Below are 16,359 nucleotides of genomic sequence, written 5' to 3'. Positions count from 1 at the left end.
CGCTAATCGGCCTTCGAACAAATGGGCCCAGGAGCCTAGACTCCTGCCAAAGCTTAGTATGCAGCTAGTTTAGTATGTAAGCTAGCCTGCGAGCAAAAGCCTGCAGAACAGGCGTTATTATTTCTCGCTTTTCAGACGAGAGAAGGCAACCGCGAAGAAGGCGAGGAGCATAGGAAAGCATCGCCTGCCCGCAGGCCAGCGAACAAGCTCTCCGGGTGGGCCATCCCAGACCGCTCTTATGGCTCGTCAAGCAATTCTCCGAGGGAATTCAAAGGTCTAAAATTGATATGAAATGAAACGAAGAAGTCATAGCCTGCGTAGCATCGGTTTCCTGCGGTTTCGGAGCAAAAGGAGAGAAAAAGGAACGGGATTTTCGGTCTGGGCCGCGCGAAAAATGAATGAGAGGAAAAGACCGCGCTCTCGTTCCATTTTTCGTGCGGCCAAAACCGAAATTCCCGTTCCTCGTCGTTCCTCGGTCATTTTTCTTTACTCCGAAACCACAAGGAAACGATTGCTGCGCAGGCTAAAGAAACCTGGGCCACAAGTTTGCAAACAAGCTCCCTGGGGGCGGGCGCCCAAGAGTTCCCCAGAAAGCTTGCTCAAAGGTCTATCAGAGGAGTTGTAGTCGTTTCGCCCGGACGTAAGTCGATTCGCCCGATGACAAACAAAACTATACAGAACGGCTTATCAGAGATGTTTTTTAATTAAGCTGGATTCTATTGCTGCGATTGCTAAAAAAGGTCCAGTTATCCGAGCCATCTTAGCTATCTCGATTATCACATTGTGCATACGCGATACTGAAAGACTGTACATCATAAAAAACTGAAGTCTATATCGGGTCTGCATAAACATTTACCTCAGCGATCGTAACGATCGCCTCGTCATGTTTGAAATATAAATAGGTGTGAAGTTTTCACTCTGAAAAGTTGTTGATCCACAAGTGCAGTCACTGTCTTTTCACGCTTATTTATTTTCTCAGGCTGAAAGAATGACAAATAAAGTCTTAACATCGGGCGAGTCGACTTACATCCGTAGGCGAAACGACCTGTTACCTATCACAGCCATTTAAAGACAAACCGCAAGAAGGATTCTTATAGGTATTTTGTCAAAAAGTGAAAAAAAATATGGGAGCTAATTCCAGAATTTCTTTTCTAAACTAGCTTTTCGGTGCATCGAGTTCTCGGCACAATCTAAAACGTAATATAGGAAATAAGACAGAAAAATTAATAGTCTCTCTGCAATGTTCTGCTATTTGTACGCCAACCGTACACAAACGTGTTTAATGTGCAACACATGAGTTCTAAGCTAGAGTGTAAACCACAGTCAATAAAAAGAAAGAATCTACTAATTTGTATTAGCCTGAGAATACAGCCCCTTTTTCCCCGCTCTTCAACATCCCTAGTTCACCTAGTGTTGTGAAGTGAGGAGAGGACAGCTGTATTCGCAGGCTAAAATAATTTTATATCAAAACTCAAGTCTGTATTCTCACATAGAAGTAAGAAAGCACTGACAAAAGAAACCATACTGTAGAAGCTTTCATTCTAACAAACTGCAACAAATGTCCTCTAAGTCTACATACACAGATAGACTCTAGTCGAGAAGGTAAGCACTACTGCAAAAGAGAGCACTTTGATTGCAATGAAAGAAATGTAAAAACCCACTTTTATCAACTCCTACTGTCAGAACACACGCTTCATTTCACCGACACACAGTGTATAAAAGCTTGCCAACTGTTATATGTATGTAAATACGAAAATAATGGCAGAAGTATAGCAGACATTTGACTTTATTTTATGGTACATTTTTTGAAAACTTGGCGAATGGATTTGGGCATTCGTAAGAGATTCAGTAGGACTAGCAGGTTTCAGATAGCTTACCCAGCTGTATTTTGACTCACTGCTGGTTTGTAATTTTGAGGGAATTACTAGCCAGGTAAGCCCTGCCAACATTTCATGAAATGACTGTTGACCAAACATGACCTGTTTTACAGGTTTTTTAAACTGTACTCAATGATTATTTTGTAAAGAATTATTATTGGCTTTTTATTTCTTCTTCTTGGCCCTCTTGCCTTCACCTGTTTTATAATAAAAATATATATAAAGATTGGGTTATTGCACTCCATTGATTCAAAATTATATTGTCATGTTGGATGATTAAAGAAAAATTTCCACATGAATAACTGTGTTTTTATAATTAAGCAACTAGCAAAGCTTTCACGCACTACTGTAGTCTTGGTCACAGACTGAGCAACAAAGGACTGAGCTGACTGAGATCAAAGGAACAGTTCAAGAGAACGAATAAAATGATCGCCAATCATAACAAAATACAGTAGAACCCCAGTAACTTGAGCTCTGAAGGGAAACGAAAAACAGTTCGAGTTGGTGGGCAATTTGAGTTATTGGGGTAAATTTCCATGAAATTTTAATTAAAGGAAAGCAAATTTAGTTCGAATTATCGAGGTTCTACGGTAATGTCTTGATGTTTGAACAAATTCTCTCACGCAGTACAATAAGAAACATATGGAGAACAGGAAGGAGAAAATATATGTTGATATCAAGGTTTAAAGGGATAACACAGCTTTTTACCTTTCTTTGGTGGACCTTTGCCTCTCTCTTTTCGTTTTGCTGCCATCTCCTCTCGGAAATTCTAGAAAGTGTAGATTTTGGTTTTATTGGGGAAAAGTCAAGTCTATATTGTAACCCATTAAAAAATATGTGTGCATTAAGAATATCTATTGAATAGGGTTAGTACATGCTACTTTAGGCCATAGCTTGATACATGTATGTCCATTTTAATATATTTACATGCATGCAAACTGAAAAAAATCTTAATGTCATACATTACTTTTATGGTTCAGCCTCTTTAAGTACACTACGGTAATGTTGACTACCACTCCAATCTTGTGCCAAAGTGAACCAAAATTGACCTCCCCTACAATGTAGATTTGCTCTGTGCTTTCACTGTCAATAAATAGAACCCTCACTAACTTGAACTTCCCTCTTACGGAAAGCAATTTTATTTCCGTAGAGGTGATTTACTTTATGATCAATAACTCTAACTTGAGAAAGTGCAATGAATGTTATGAGAGAAACCAAAAATTTTCCCCTCTGTTCAGATTTACAAAGTATTGTTTTCTTTGCACTTTTTTTGGTAATAATAATAATAATAATAATAATATTATTATTATTAATAACAACTACAACAACAATAATAATAATAATAATAAGAGAGATATGGTTAGACTCTTGTGACCCTTGGTTACTTGTAACCCGCTCCAAGGGAATTTTTCCTGTTGAGTTTCAATTGTACAAGGAACTTTAAATTTAATAAGACTGTCTTATTTCTTAATTGATCATTTCTATCCCCTGATAATTAAGACCCTGATGACTTAAACCTCTAGTTATCATGAGTCAACCGTAGTCACTTACCAAATGCTCATCGTAGTAGAATCCAAAATGTCTCAGCCTAAAGAGAAGGGTCTGGAACTTCTTAAGTGGGGGATAATAAGAATTTATCTCACTTCCTACGGGTCTCCTGGCAAAGTGTTTCACAACCTTGTATGACCTAAACGGAAAAAAGAAACACAAAGTTATACTGAGTAGAATATTTTCTCTCAGCCTGTGAATCTTCCAATTTAATTTTCCCTTCAAATGCATGTACCAGCATCAGTTTTTTGTTATGTCAACACAATATGAGATCACTGTATGCATATTAAATGTACAGGGCTGGGCAGAAATTTTTTGTACCAGGGAACATTAACAACGAGGAAGTAAGACAAATAATTTTATCATATTGAGAAATCTTGATCATGGCATAGAGTATTTGGTAGGGGATGTGTCATTTTCAGGGTAGACTTTCATACCGGAATCCATTGTCTTTAATATACAATCAATTGTTATTCATGTTCTGCCACCTGGTTAGCTCATTTGGGAGAGCACTAGTCTCCCGAGCAGGAGGTCATGGGTTCAAACTCCAGCCAGATCAATAACCAGGATATTTTAAAGACTGGTGAGATCATGCTGGTTTTGATTTGAGACTTCTCAATTTGAGATGATTGCGTCATTGGGCAATAACATTAAGCCATTGGCCTTGTCACCTTCATCCTTTCATGAGTCAAATCAGAGGGGATGTAAAAGAACCCACAGCACTGTTCAAAAAGAGTAGGGGAAGTTTCCCAGGTGGTGTGGTCTGCCTTTCACACATCATTCATATGGGTGGGTTACAGTGAGCTCATACATGGACCGATAGCGGTTACCAATGGCTCCCTTGTATGCTGAAATCCCAGCTTGCTGATAAGATGTTAATATATACGGTAAAGAGGGCAGGTCTTGCTGTCTCCTAATCCAAGTCACCACATCCCATCCCATCCCATTCCATTCCGTTCTTTATCCATTGTCATACACTGACATCTATTGTTATCTATGCTTTGTTACTTATCGATATTTCAGATTCTGGCATATGAAACACTACACCATTTTTATGTTTTCACATGCATTGCCACTGACAATAATGTTTTAAATGTTTGAATTAGTACTCAACTTCACAAGAAACAACAGGTATGTACAGCCTTGTCTGCTTCTGAATCTCTCATCGTTTTTAAGCGCGTTATTCATAATGTTACTGTGTAGATATATATATTTATTATTCATTCAAAATATTTCCCAAATTCTGATTGGCTAAGAGCACACGCATAATTCACCATAACCAGTTACTGATGACCAAATTTGGAAGAATTTTGTGTTTAACGAGGAAATGACGTCAAAAATGCAGCCCTCTACACGTTAATGCATGGTTAACCGAGAAGACCTGGGGACAAGGTTGAGTTGTTTTCGTTGCGAAAAGTAAAATGGCAGACACTTCACTCGTTTCAAGAGTAAGAACTACAGCTGGAACTAGGCAATTAATGGCTAAAAACATAGCAAAAAACAGCAAGAAGACAACTCAGAGGGCGACATCTGCTATTTGGGGAATACTTTGCGGAGCTGGACAAACCTAAACGTACACTATCAAAGATAAACTTAACAACAATGCAGGTAAGCATGTTTTAGCTATGTTTTTAAACTAGGAATTATTTTGAATGAATAATAAAGCAATTAATGAATTCGGCTTTCATAGGATGTGAAGAATTAAGCAGATGTCAGAGGGTGTTATCCACCTCGTCCTTCGGTCTCTGTGGATAACACCCTCCTCGATCAACCTCGTTTCCAGGGTTCTCTCCTACCCGCCCTACGGAGCGTAGGGCAGGTAGGAGAGAACCCTGGGAACGAGGTTGCTCCTCGATCTGCTTAATTCTTCATATCCTACTCAGCCTCATTCATAAATTGCTAAATATATTTTTTCTTTTCTTTCTGTTTTTTTTTTTTAAGACAAGACTAATAAAATGCGCATGCGTAACAATTTTATACTTTCATACTTTATCAATTTTGTTGCATTTCTTAAATTTTATTATACTCGGAGTTACTCAATCTCTGGAGCTATTCGAAATAAAGTTTATATATGTATGTATGTATGTATGTATGTATGTACTATTCACTGTACTTACTGTGGGGTAACTTGCCGAGTTAATTTGCCAAAAATCCTTGCCCTTAACAGATCCATCTTTCTCACGTAGTTTGCGCTCATCCTGATAAATAGTGTTAAACAATTTCCAACACAATCTCGCAAAAGCGAGAAAAATTAGTTCCACCAGACGGCCATTTTAAGAAACGAGGTCAGAAATGAGAAGAAACTGGACCCGACATTGAAATTAGTAACCCGGCCTTCCAATCCAATATGTCGGCTCATTGTCCACGAAAAGCGCGAAAATGAACGCTATTAAAACCAAGATTTGCGACGCGTCCACTTTAATTTTAGTGGCACGGAGCAGCACACTTAACAGCTATTTCGACTACAGGATCTTATTGCTTGAAAGAGCCGCCAAGAGTGCATTTATGGTGAGTTAACATACGCCCTGTTTTCAACTTTATCTGTTCTTCCATCACACATTGCATCCTGCAGCCTAAATTAATATTGTTTTATATCTATAAGTTATTGTTATTATTTATTAAAAGATGTCGCCGCTTATGATTGGTTTTAATCCCTTGGCTAATTCTTCATAACCAGCTGGTGCTAGCCAAATTTGTATTTGCAATTATTAATTATTCCATCATTGACGTTGTCTCTGATGTCAATTATGAAATAACAGCAATTAGTAAAATCCAGCTGGTGGTCTGTTATCAATGCTGCGTTGACCCAGATCCCATTCGGGCTCGAGGAATAATAATTGTTAAATCTACATTTATTTGCCAGCATACACTACTGTACTCTTCAAAAGCAAGTTGACGCTCGATTCTCGATTGTTGTGTCTCCATTCCAGATGCTTGATTCCAGTGGGACACATCAAACCCGAATGGCCTTTGTTTAGTTTCAAGTAATTCACTGTCTACTCTCGGTTGTTGTCAGAGTCTACAACCTTTGTTCAAGTTTTGAGTAATGTTCAATCTTACCTCTGTCACGTCAGAAAAAACTTTAGAACTACTCTTTAAATTGACAAACTTTACTCAACGTTCGATTCCTTCGAGAAACGCCTGAACTATGCAAATTCAAGACCCAGTACCAGTTGACAGCTCTTCAGGAAATTTGCATTTGTTCGCACAGCTCAGGTGATACTTTGCATGGAAACCGTATCATTTAAATGGCAGGTGTGGTCAGCTCATTGGTTGAACTCGAAAAGCAATCCATGCCTTTAAGAATTAACTACAATGTAAAATATAAAATCTAAAGAAGCTTCTGTAAATAAAGTCTCAAAGCGCTTCTCGTTGCTTTTGCTCACCAGCTTGTCTTTTGAATTCTACTCGCCAGCATTATCACAGTTGAATGTCTGCTTATCGGTGTCTGCAGTCAGGGTCTGTTCTTAATTATTGCCAAATGAATGCTTTCTTTACAAATTATTATTCTACCCAAGGGATAAGTTGGAAAGGTCAGATATTGCATGGTTAAACACAAAATTGGTTTACTTTTTATGTATGTTTTAAACAATGTGATGTGTCATACAATATATCTCAATAACTGGTAGGGTGCATTAAAAATGCCAACACAGGACTCAGTAAATGCTTTGTTTTTTGAAGAGTAAGGCCTGTTATGCAGGATGGTAGTGTTAATAGTTAATAATGCCAGTTGGTTTTTGTTTATACCAACTGTTCCAAATAAATAACAAATAATTAAGAAAGAGAGTCGGCTCCAAAAAATGTAGCGGATAGGGATGCAGGGATGAGAAACAGTAATTTTTGTTTTTTGGTTTGTTGGTTATTTTTTTCACTTGGCCTAATTAAAAAAAATTAATTTTGTAATTTCAAATTATCCACAATTGACATCTTGCAAGACAGTAGCGCAGCCAGTTAGCTGTTTCAGCAGTGCAGAATTTAAGAAAATGGTGAAAGAATTGTATACAAAGATGGATTAGCCAACTGTCTGACGAAAAGTGACAGCCAGAATATGCAAAATATCACTTAAGGGATGTCAACTTCTTATTGTGGAATAACTGCAAGAAAGAATGCCTGGCCCTGTGAAAATAATGTTCTCAAACTGCCAAGGAACTGGCAAATGTTTTGAAGAAAGTCTACAAGGATTTCAAGAACTTGCATTAATATTTTTGTTGAAAGAATGGTAAAACAATTTTCAACCTGGTTTAGTGTATTGTGTGAAGAATTGTGAACATCTCACAGGATCCACTGTGATCTTCACTATTCTTCAACGCCATACTCAGCTTCAGTCAATTATAAACTATTATATGACTTTTCAAATGACTGGATGGAACTGTTTAAGCAATCATTTGCCAAGTTTGGTACAGACTTTACTACCCTTGTTAATATACAAGGACCTCGTCCTCCTGTGCTAAAGAAGTCAACCACAGACATTCCAAGTGAAGTTGCCTTTAGAATATGTGCAATCAGAGAGACATTCGAGGAGTCTGGCATCTTGTTACTGAAGAACCTCTCGAGCAAACATCAGAGTCGCCTGAGTTTTGATGAAGTACAGATTTGGAGGAAAAAGGTTTATGCAGATGCTTCCAATTTTTTAAATATGTGCAGGTATTGACAGGATTTATTAAAATATTATTAATGGTCAAGTTGCCCTATAGTCATCTATGGCAAAGTCACAGTGTGCCACCCAGTATCACCTGAATTTTACACTTATTAACTTATTAATAATTTATTGACCTTGAAGGCACTTTGTATATTGTGTTCCTGACTGAGGAGTATTTCAGTACTGCTCAAAAGTAAGTTGACAGTCTCGACTGGAGACTAAAAACTTGAATGAATCGAGTGTCAAGACACAAGAAGTGAGTCTCCAGATGCAAGAATCACGTTTTGAGTTTCAAGAAACTTGCGTTTTTGAATATTCATCATTTGAAAGGGTTTCAAGAAAACAATTTATTTCTTGAGTAAAATATAAACAAATTAAGCCATTCACACATACAGTGAAAATTTGCACCGAGCATTGGCACTTGAAATTTACGTGTCATATGAAGTTTTTTAGGTGATAAAAAGGGACCAACGGAAGCTATGTTACGATTCTGTTTGGATGGTACAGATCACAAACAGTGCGGCAGTATTGGACATGACTGTGTCTGAAGCAATTTCAGATGTGACATCATCTGTCAAGCTTGTCAGAAAATTAGCTACAAAGCCTCCGCTGCTTACTTGAATAGTGTAAACTGAGCTGGGAACAAGGCTCTTACATGGAGTAAAAGAGAAGGGTACCCCATGGCCAGCCACCAGCTAAAGGGAAGCAGGGTATTCATATTCATGTAATGTGTTATTAATATTATTACAGGATGGTCCAAACAAGTCAAAGAACTATAGGAGGCCAGGAAAATAATATTTGAATTAAATTTTATGTTGTCTGGACCTTGTTTAACTGAATAATAATAATTATTATTATTATACAATGATACACATACAGTGTACCGCACAAACTATTAATAATAATTATTAATAGTTTGCAGTATGTGTATGACTTGTGTGGTAACACTGTATCCCTTTATTATGTTCACATTTAAGTTTGAATCAAACATTAATTTTTTATTATTCCTTATCTTTGACTAATTTATTCCCCGATATCACTGGCTTAAGTTGAAATTTAGCAAAAAATTTCAAATTTCATTTTGTAAATTAAAGTCTCCATGAGTTCTCCGTAGCTCAAGTGGATAGAGCGCCCACCCAATGTTTGGGAGGTCATAGGTTCGAATCCTTTCAGGGACTCAGATTTTTTCTGTGTCCCATGCTCGTGACATGCTGGTCATTTCATTTTCACATAAAGTAGTAATGCTCATAATGCAGGATATCATACACATATTCAAAAATTAAACCACACAGGACTTGATCATTCACTCTGTGAAAGTGGGGTTAATGGTTATGTGCATAATTGCATAAGTGCAACAGTAATAGGCCATTAATTTCTGAGTTACCCCAAGCCTCTGTTTCAAAGCAAGGCTAAGTGTTAAGAAAATGATTTTCTATTCTTGTGTAAATGAAACTCATTACACAAGATCGGTTTTGTACTTAGCCTCGTTTTGTATGTCAGGGATTTTGGAACTTACAAAATGGCCTTTTTTTAATGTCCCTGTGATTTAACAGGTGGCTAAGGTGTTTACCGGATGTGTGGTCTCTCAGTGAATGGTCTAATTGGAAAACACCAGCTAGTCTACCTAGGCAATATGATACCATGTTTTACACCTGCTTCATTGACAAAGAACCTGCTGTTCATGTTGATAAACAAGAGATGATGCATTCAATGGTAATTATACATGTTTTGCTTCTTAAGTTCTGTTTTAGTGGCATTGATTGGTTTAGAGGCAAATCCAATGTTTTTTCATTGGCAGGGGTCTAATCTTGATCTTCATTTTAGTATTGAAATTTATTATAGCTAGGTCAAAACTGTTGGGACACTAACACAGTAGCTCAACAAAATGACACATTATAAAAAAATAACTTATAGCCAAATTTATTGGTCATTCCCTGAATTAAAGGGCTTTAATTGAGGTAATTGACCTACTTATGCACCTACTATTGGCACGAAGAGGACTGTTGATGACGATGAATGGTGGTAATTTACCAAATAGATAAACTTCTGCCACCAAAAGAGAAGTAACTCTTATTATGCTAGTTTCATTTCAGTGGATGACACCAGCATCAGCAGTCTCAAAGTGCATCCAGGGACAAATCAATCTTGGGGTACCTCAAATTTATGAGATGTCAAGATTCTGCCGGTGAGCCTGGATCAAGTTATTAACCCTTTATGTCCCAATAGTGATGTCCAACGTCAATTTTCTCCCAACAATATCTAAACATTTTCAAGAGAAATGGCTATGAGGATTAATGAAATGATCACCTGAGAAAAATGCCTTGATCTTTTATCAAAATCTCTCAACTAATCCTTAAGGAAATGTAAGGAGCTCAGTCTGGAGAATTTGAATATGGATATTGGAGCTAAAAGGGTTAATGCACATTTTTTCACTATTCTTGGCATTTGTTTCTTTATCAAAACATGTGTAGCTAATTCATGTGGACATCAAGTTATCCTGTTATATGTTTGGTAGTTCTGTTTGAAAACAATTTTTTTAGCCCCTTCAAAAGTAGCATCAACATGAAAGTCAGGCAATTTTAATTGCTTAAGAGATAAGAGTGTGTGAGGAATGGTGGCTTTGTCAGTTTGTTCAAGAAGTGCTAAAATGCTTCTTTTTAATTGAACAACTCTATTTTTCCAGTTTTGAAGTAAGGAGGGGGCAGCTCACCGCCGTAGCCAGTATGAGGCGAACCGAGGCACTCGCCTCGGTAAAATTTTACCAAATACTGTCGATTTTTATTTTTTTTATCAGACTGATAATATTAGAAGATTTCATACGGCTGATTTCGTACAACGGACCGTGTGTTCGCCTCGGTTGTAGTTTCTTCCTGGCTACGGCCCTGCAGCTGTACACTGGCTAGAAATTACCATAAATATTCAAATTAGTGCCCAGCTTCCCACACTTCGAATTAACACCCCACCGACCTTAGGCTAAAAACATTAGGTAAGTTTTTGAGGATAGCAATATGGAAAGTAAAGTGGATTGGTTGGATTACCAGAATTCATTTGACTACAGGACCTTGAAAGCTAAGTGAATGTACCACACACACAAATTTAGGTTTCTGTTCAAAGGTGCATTCCACTTTTCCCGTTTTAAATGTTCTATTTTTTGTCCTGAATAGAAGGCAATGTCATGACAATTATTGAGTTGAAAAGTCGAAAAAATGAAATCAGCACCTTGTTGAAAATAACACCCCTTTAGTTTAACCCTGAGGCTTATTCAAGCATTGACAAGACCCATTGTTACTGATAAGGGTTGTATATTTCTGTATAGATTTCCAAAATGGTCAGAATTTCAGTCATTTCAAGATAGACGTGCAACTCTTGGATGTGAACAATGGCTCGCTATTCTCTTACAGTGTACAGATGGCATACTGGTAAAAAAACTGTACTTATGTTTGTTGGAAATAATTATGTTAATTACCGTATTTGCTCGAATAAGCGCCGCTCCTGATAAAGTGCAACCCTCGAAAATAAGCACCACATTTGGGAGAAAAATGTTAAAATAAGCGTTGCCCCTGAATAAGCGCCGTGGCCGTGAAATAATCAAAATCAAAAGACCTTAAGTGTGTTAGTTTATAATACAGAAAATAATAACACTGTAGTTAATACAATCCTTTTGTCACGTTCAACATTCAAATAAATGCTGCCCTGAAATAAGCGCCACCCTCGAAGGAGTGCCGCATTTGCTAAGGCGTGAAAAGTTAAATAAACGCCGCGGCGCTTATTCGGGTAAATACGTTGTTGGCAATTTGGATGGGCTAAAGCAGACTTTCAGTAACCTTGCCTGTTCTTTGTTTTTATTTTAACCATCACATGTTTACAAATAATTCCCTGTTGGAGCCTCGTACAGTGGAAGATCATGGGTGCAGCTTTAAGATTGTCAGCTGTGAAATTTCAGGAGATTGTTTCATCCCGCAGCCAGCTAAAGACAACTGAATTGTGGAAAGGGTGAAAGTGTAGTGGTAGTGTCTTGCTTGGTGACCAAAAAACGGATCACCTCCAACACAACGTTCTGGCGCACATCATAGAATCTGTTCCTTTATGAATTTTGAATGATTTATTTACTTCTAAGGAGACCAGAGAGTATTTTTACGGTTACAACTTTCTTCCGTTTACATACTAACTTCCTAACAAACTAAAGCACATTAGTAAAATCCAACTAGTGGTCTATTATCAATGCTGCGTTCTGATTGGTTGAGCTACTACTAGGCTATTTGTTATAGCCACCTAGTAGCCAAAAGCGCGGGCTTTTTGACGGCAAAAAAGGATTAAAGTCTACCTTTAACTAGCTAAAAATTTTTTATTCTCGATATTTTTGACCTACCAGTTGGATTTTACTAAAACAATAAATTATTCCTCGAGCCGGAATGGACTCTGAGTCAATAGCCCATGAGGCCGAAGGCCGAATAAGCTATTGACTCAGAGGCCATGAGGGCGAGATTTAGTTTTATTATTGTTGTTTGTGGTTTTTAGGACCTATTTCCTCATGACGACCTTTACGCATCACAGCATAAGAGAGTTTTAGATGAACTGTCCAAGAGTAGTACTGGACAAATTTCAATGGGTGATTACCCCGAAACAATAGCAGATTGTAACTCCAAAGGAAGAAATTTCAATCGAATGGTTCACCCGCATTCCTGCAGTCTACACACCATACTATGTAATGTCTCACTTCCTCATGGACAGTGCGTGCCATTAACGGACCATTCTAAAATTCATCAACTCGCCAAAGAATTGCGACCGCTTCTTTAAACACTGAAGCAAAGGTAAAAGAGTCAGAGTCCAGCTTTAGCAAAGACGTTTTTGAGCGACGGGCGTCAAGCGGAAGTGGACTTTTTGCATTGTTCGGTTGTGGTTTTGCCCAATTTGCGGGCAAATTGTCGCTGTAGAAGAGTAAAGAAATTTAGCAGTACATATTTGATAGCGTCAACTAGGCATATTAGAAGGAAAATGCCTCATTTCCGGTCAGGACTTGCGTCTTCCAGAAACCCCTTTGCTCAAGCTCCCTTATACCTGTTGCAGTCGTTTTACCCAAAAGACAATTCGCTGTGAATGAATTTTGATTCGCCCCCTTCTTCTTGTTCGTCATACTACAAAAATAATTGAGACTGTATAATGCAATTTCACAGAGTTTGATTGGCTTGGCAACCATGGGCCATGAAGCCACTGAAGCTCTTTATAGTGCTTTAACAGTATCCTGAGATCAGGTACAATTTTAGAAGCTCCTATTCCTTTTCTCATACGTGGTCTCGCTAAAAGCGGGCCTGAAACAACTTCTCACAAGCCTGTGCTGTTGCGGCCAAAATGTCGCCGCAGCAACTGCTGATTGGCCGTTAGAACAATCCAACATAAGGATTTTGCATTCTATTTTGCTAACTTTGCGGCTTTGTTATGGCAAAATACGCTGTAGTTTATTATGCGCCATGGAAATTCAGAAAATCCAAGTGACGATTGTCCATGTCTTCTCAGTTTTTAATTAATATACAGAAATGATGTGAGCGCAGTTCGGAGTTGATTTATCCCTCTGTATTTTTTTTTTATAAACAACATTTCCTCTAAGAGCCTAAAAGGCTCATCTAGAGAACTTACGCTGTTTACATTGAATACACGTCTCGATCGAACACACAAAAAAAGCGAAAAAAAAAACACAAACACACACACAAACAAAGAGAAGCGATTTGATAGCGAAACATACGACTGGATAAGCTGAAAAAACCTAACGTTAATTTGAAAATCAGCAGTAGAAATACCATTTAAAACCCAAAGATTGTTGAACCAACGAGTGCAATTCGCAATACTGTCCCTGGTAAAACGGATTTCAAAGGAAAGTTTAGCCGGCAATGGTCTGTTTTTCTAATAACGGGATACGCAAGCTAAGACTCGCTGACTATATAATAGATCTGTCTTTAACGACAACACCAACTGTCTAAGTGGACCTACACCGACAACCCTGGGCACACGTGCTGGCTACACGGACCGCACTGACTTACCAACAAGACAGAGTACACCAGCTACGTGGACTTGACAGTTTTGTCTGTTTTAAGCGAAACGAGGAGGTTTAACGAGATTTTAGAGTCTTCAAAGGGCACGCAGTCTATTCCAGAACAACAGTTGAACCGCTGTTAGGAGGTCATCCTCGGGGTATCTCGGGATACTGACAGGAGCAGCACTACTGGTCCACAATCGGTGGTCACATTCTATGGCGGACTGTATTTCCTTCATCATATTCTTAAAATGAAGTCGAACTAAGAGTATCAAGCGCTTGGTTGCCGCTTAATAGAAGTGACAACAATATAACTCTCATTGGGACGACCAAAAGGTGGCCGCTTAATAAAGGTTTAATTTACCATTCTTTTCTACAATTATTTTGGGACTTTGATTACTGCTCGCTTAATGGAGGGTGGCCGCTTAATAGAGGTTCAACTGTAGTCTTATATCTCACTTATGCCCAGTGTAGTGGTCAGCAAAATTTTCGCCACGTCGGCTACGAGCATTAATCACAGTAGCTGACGCAGTTGGTTTAGCGCTTTTTTTGTGTGTGAAGAAAAAGGTTAAATTAAGCTTCATCTAAGAACTACATGGCCAAATCGCAAGATGTAGAACCAACAGCGTTTTCGACTTTTCGGATCTGTACGACGGCTTTTCCTGGACCAAATACATCTCTTCCCCGTGTGACGAATCGCACTGCATCATCTATAGGAAAGTGCATTACCTTTGGTTTTCTGACCCTCAAAATTTTGAGCGCGGCAATCCTAAAATGGCGGTCTCTACAGCAGTAAATTAGTGGATTAGCTACAGAATTTAGGTACAGTAGTGCCTCAGCTACTCGAACTGCTACAAATTCACGAAAGACGGGAAAAAATCCTCCCAAGACAGAGACAACAGTAATTGGGAGGAAGGAAAGAATAGTCGTGACCGTAACCAATGCGGTCGTCATGGCAACTTTTTTTTCTAGTGTCGCATTCACCAACACGCTGCGTACTTGGTGAATTTGACTTAATTTACGTTTGCGAACTCCAAGGTACATCATGACATAAAAATATACAATGAGCGCTAGCATAAAAACGAGGACACTAGATAAAACGATGGTTAATATCTCTACAGCTAAAACCTGCCTATCGCCACGAACCACTTCCTGTATGATGAAGTCTGGAGATGCACCCACTATGGCTGATACCCAAGCTGTTATCGCCAACGTTTTCGCGCGGCGTTTAGTGACTATCACCTTGTAGTCAATCCATTTTCGAATGGCAATGTACCTTTCCCATGCGATCATTGTCAAATGCAAAAGCGAACACGTGAACAGAATAGAAGTAAAAGAAAAAGTTACTAAGTCGATCAAGCAAAAATGCCGCTCAGCCAGTATTTGATGGGGAAGTAACAGGCCAACTATGGCTGATAGTGGTATACAGAAACCTCCTCCTACAAGGTCCGCCACGGCCATACTTGATAGCAAGATATTGGTATGTCTCATTAGTTCTCTCCGCTTCCTTGCTGTCAGAATTACTAGTACGTTCAAAAGAATGGCTGTTGGAGAGAAAATGGATGCGACAACAGCAAAAGTCCAAGGAAAAGTAGTGTCATGTACGTCCCAAATAAAGCCTGGTGCATGTGAACAATCAAACACTGGACTGGTCGTGTTCGTCAAGGAGGACGCTGTTTCCTCCTCATTCTTGGCCATGGTAATAACACGCTATGTTTTACTTTCTAAACTGACACCGTTGAACGTCTAGTGAATAACTTTACGAAGCGAGCGTAGCTCACTCAACCTTCCGTTAAGTTTAAACTGGAAGTCTTGAAAGAAAATTGCGTTAGGATTACAGCAAGTGTTAATATATATATTATATATACATATAAAAAAGCAGGGTCTCATGGGCTATTTCCGAGTTCTAAAAACTCTCACTTTTAAAACGAAGCTAAGTACACAACCTTCTTGTGAAAATGAGTTTTATGTGCATGAAAATAAAAACTCATTTTCATCTCAATGGCTTCGCACTTAGCCTCGCTTTGAAACAGAGGCTTGGGACAACTCGGAAATGACCTATATAATAAAATTTTTATAAGTGTAATTAACGTGTGAAGCTATTGTTTTAGAGTGAGTTACAGTTGTAAAAGTTTTACTGAAATCAATTGACCTCATGCACACCCCAGGTTGCGACATGGAGTGTTTTCCCATGAACACTGCAAGAAAACAGTACAGAACCATCAATAAAGCTTTAAGTACATATGGCAATGACGGCCAACAATACG

The 16,359-nt window shown here is 38.5% G+C and overlaps 3 protein-coding genes and 1 long non-coding RNA gene across 4 annotated transcripts; 2 read left to right on the top strand and 2 right to left on the bottom strand.

The window, feature by feature from the left end:
* Nucleotides 1-1,135: 1,135 nt before the first annotated feature.
* LOC140937186 (small ribosomal subunit protein mS33-like) lies at nt 1,136-5,692 on the bottom strand. Its single transcript, XM_073386720.1, has 4 exons — nt 5,543-5,692; nt 3,429-3,564; nt 2,586-2,646; nt 1,136-2,074 (listed from the first exon to the last, which is right to left on the bottom strand). The coding sequence occupies exons 1-4, from the start codon at nt 5,620-5,622 to the stop codon at nt 2,043-2,045; spliced, it is 309 nt and encodes a 102-aa protein (XP_073242821.1). The 5' UTR covers nt 5,623-5,692; the 3' UTR covers nt 1,136-2,042.
* A 97-nt stretch (nt 5,693-5,789) lies between these two features.
* On the top strand, nt 5,790-9,963 carry LOC140938197 (acyl-coenzyme A diphosphatase NUDT19-like). Its single transcript, XM_073387716.1, has 5 exons — nt 5,790-5,933; nt 7,055-7,107; nt 7,704-8,069; nt 9,618-9,777; nt 9,907-9,963. The coding sequence occupies exons 1-5, from the start codon at nt 5,805-5,807 to the stop codon at nt 9,961-9,963; spliced, it is 765 nt and encodes a 254-aa protein (XP_073243817.1). The 5' UTR covers nt 5,790-5,804.
* A 182-nt stretch (nt 9,964-10,145) lies between these two features.
* LOC140938705 (uncharacterized) lies at nt 10,146-12,915 on the top strand. The gene is made up of 3 exons (XR_012165557.1): nt 10,146-10,249; nt 11,381-11,483; nt 12,583-12,915. It is a non-coding gene; the product is annotated as an uncharacterized lncRNA (long non-coding RNA).
* Nucleotides 12,916-14,683: 1,768 nt separating this feature from the next.
* Nucleotides 14,684-15,790, bottom strand: LOC140938196 (alpha-1D adrenergic receptor-like). The gene has a single exon (XM_073387715.1). The coding sequence runs from the start codon at nt 15,788-15,790 to the stop codon at nt 14,684-14,686; it is 1,107 nt and encodes a 368-aa protein (XP_073243816.1).
* Between the last annotated feature and the right edge of the window lie 569 nt (nt 15,791-16,359).

Source organism: Porites lutea, chromosome 5 (genome assembly GCF_958299795.1).
Source record: "Porites lutea chromosome 5, jaPorLute2.1, whole genome shotgun sequence".
NCBI classification, from domain to species: Eukaryota; Metazoa; Cnidaria; class Anthozoa; order Scleractinia; family Poritidae; genus Porites; species Porites lutea.
Note: the sequence above shows the minus strand (reverse complement) of the source record. Positions and strands in the feature narration are given on the sequence as shown.

Coding starts and splice junctions, on each gene's coding strand:
- LOC140938196 (XM_073387715.1), bottom strand. CDS start 15,790: ATGGCCAAGAATGAGGAGGAAACAGCGTCCTCCTTGACGAACACGACC.
- LOC140938197 (XM_073387716.1), top strand. CDS start 5,805: ATGAACGCTATTAAAACCAAGATTTGCGACGCGTCCACTTTAATTTTA. Junction 8,070..9,617: donor AATTTTTTAAATATGTGCAG/GTATTGACAGGA, acceptor GTGATTTAACAG/GTGGCTAAGGTGTTTACCGG. Junction 9,778..9,906: donor AAGAGATGATGCATTCAATG/GTAATTATACAT, acceptor AATTTATTATAG/CTAGGTCAAAACTGTTGGGA.
- LOC140937186 (XM_073386720.1), bottom strand. CDS start 5,622: ATGAGCGCAAACTACGTGAGAAAGATGGATCTGTTAAGGGCAAGGATT. Junction 3,565..5,542: donor ACTCGGCAAGTTACCCCACA/GTAAGTACAGTG, acceptor TTTTCCGTTTAG/GTCATACAAGGTTGTGAAAC. Junction 2,075..2,585: donor CAAAGGTCCACCAAAGAAAG/GTAAAAAGCTGT, acceptor ATTATAAAACAG/GTGAAGGCAAGAGGGCCAAG.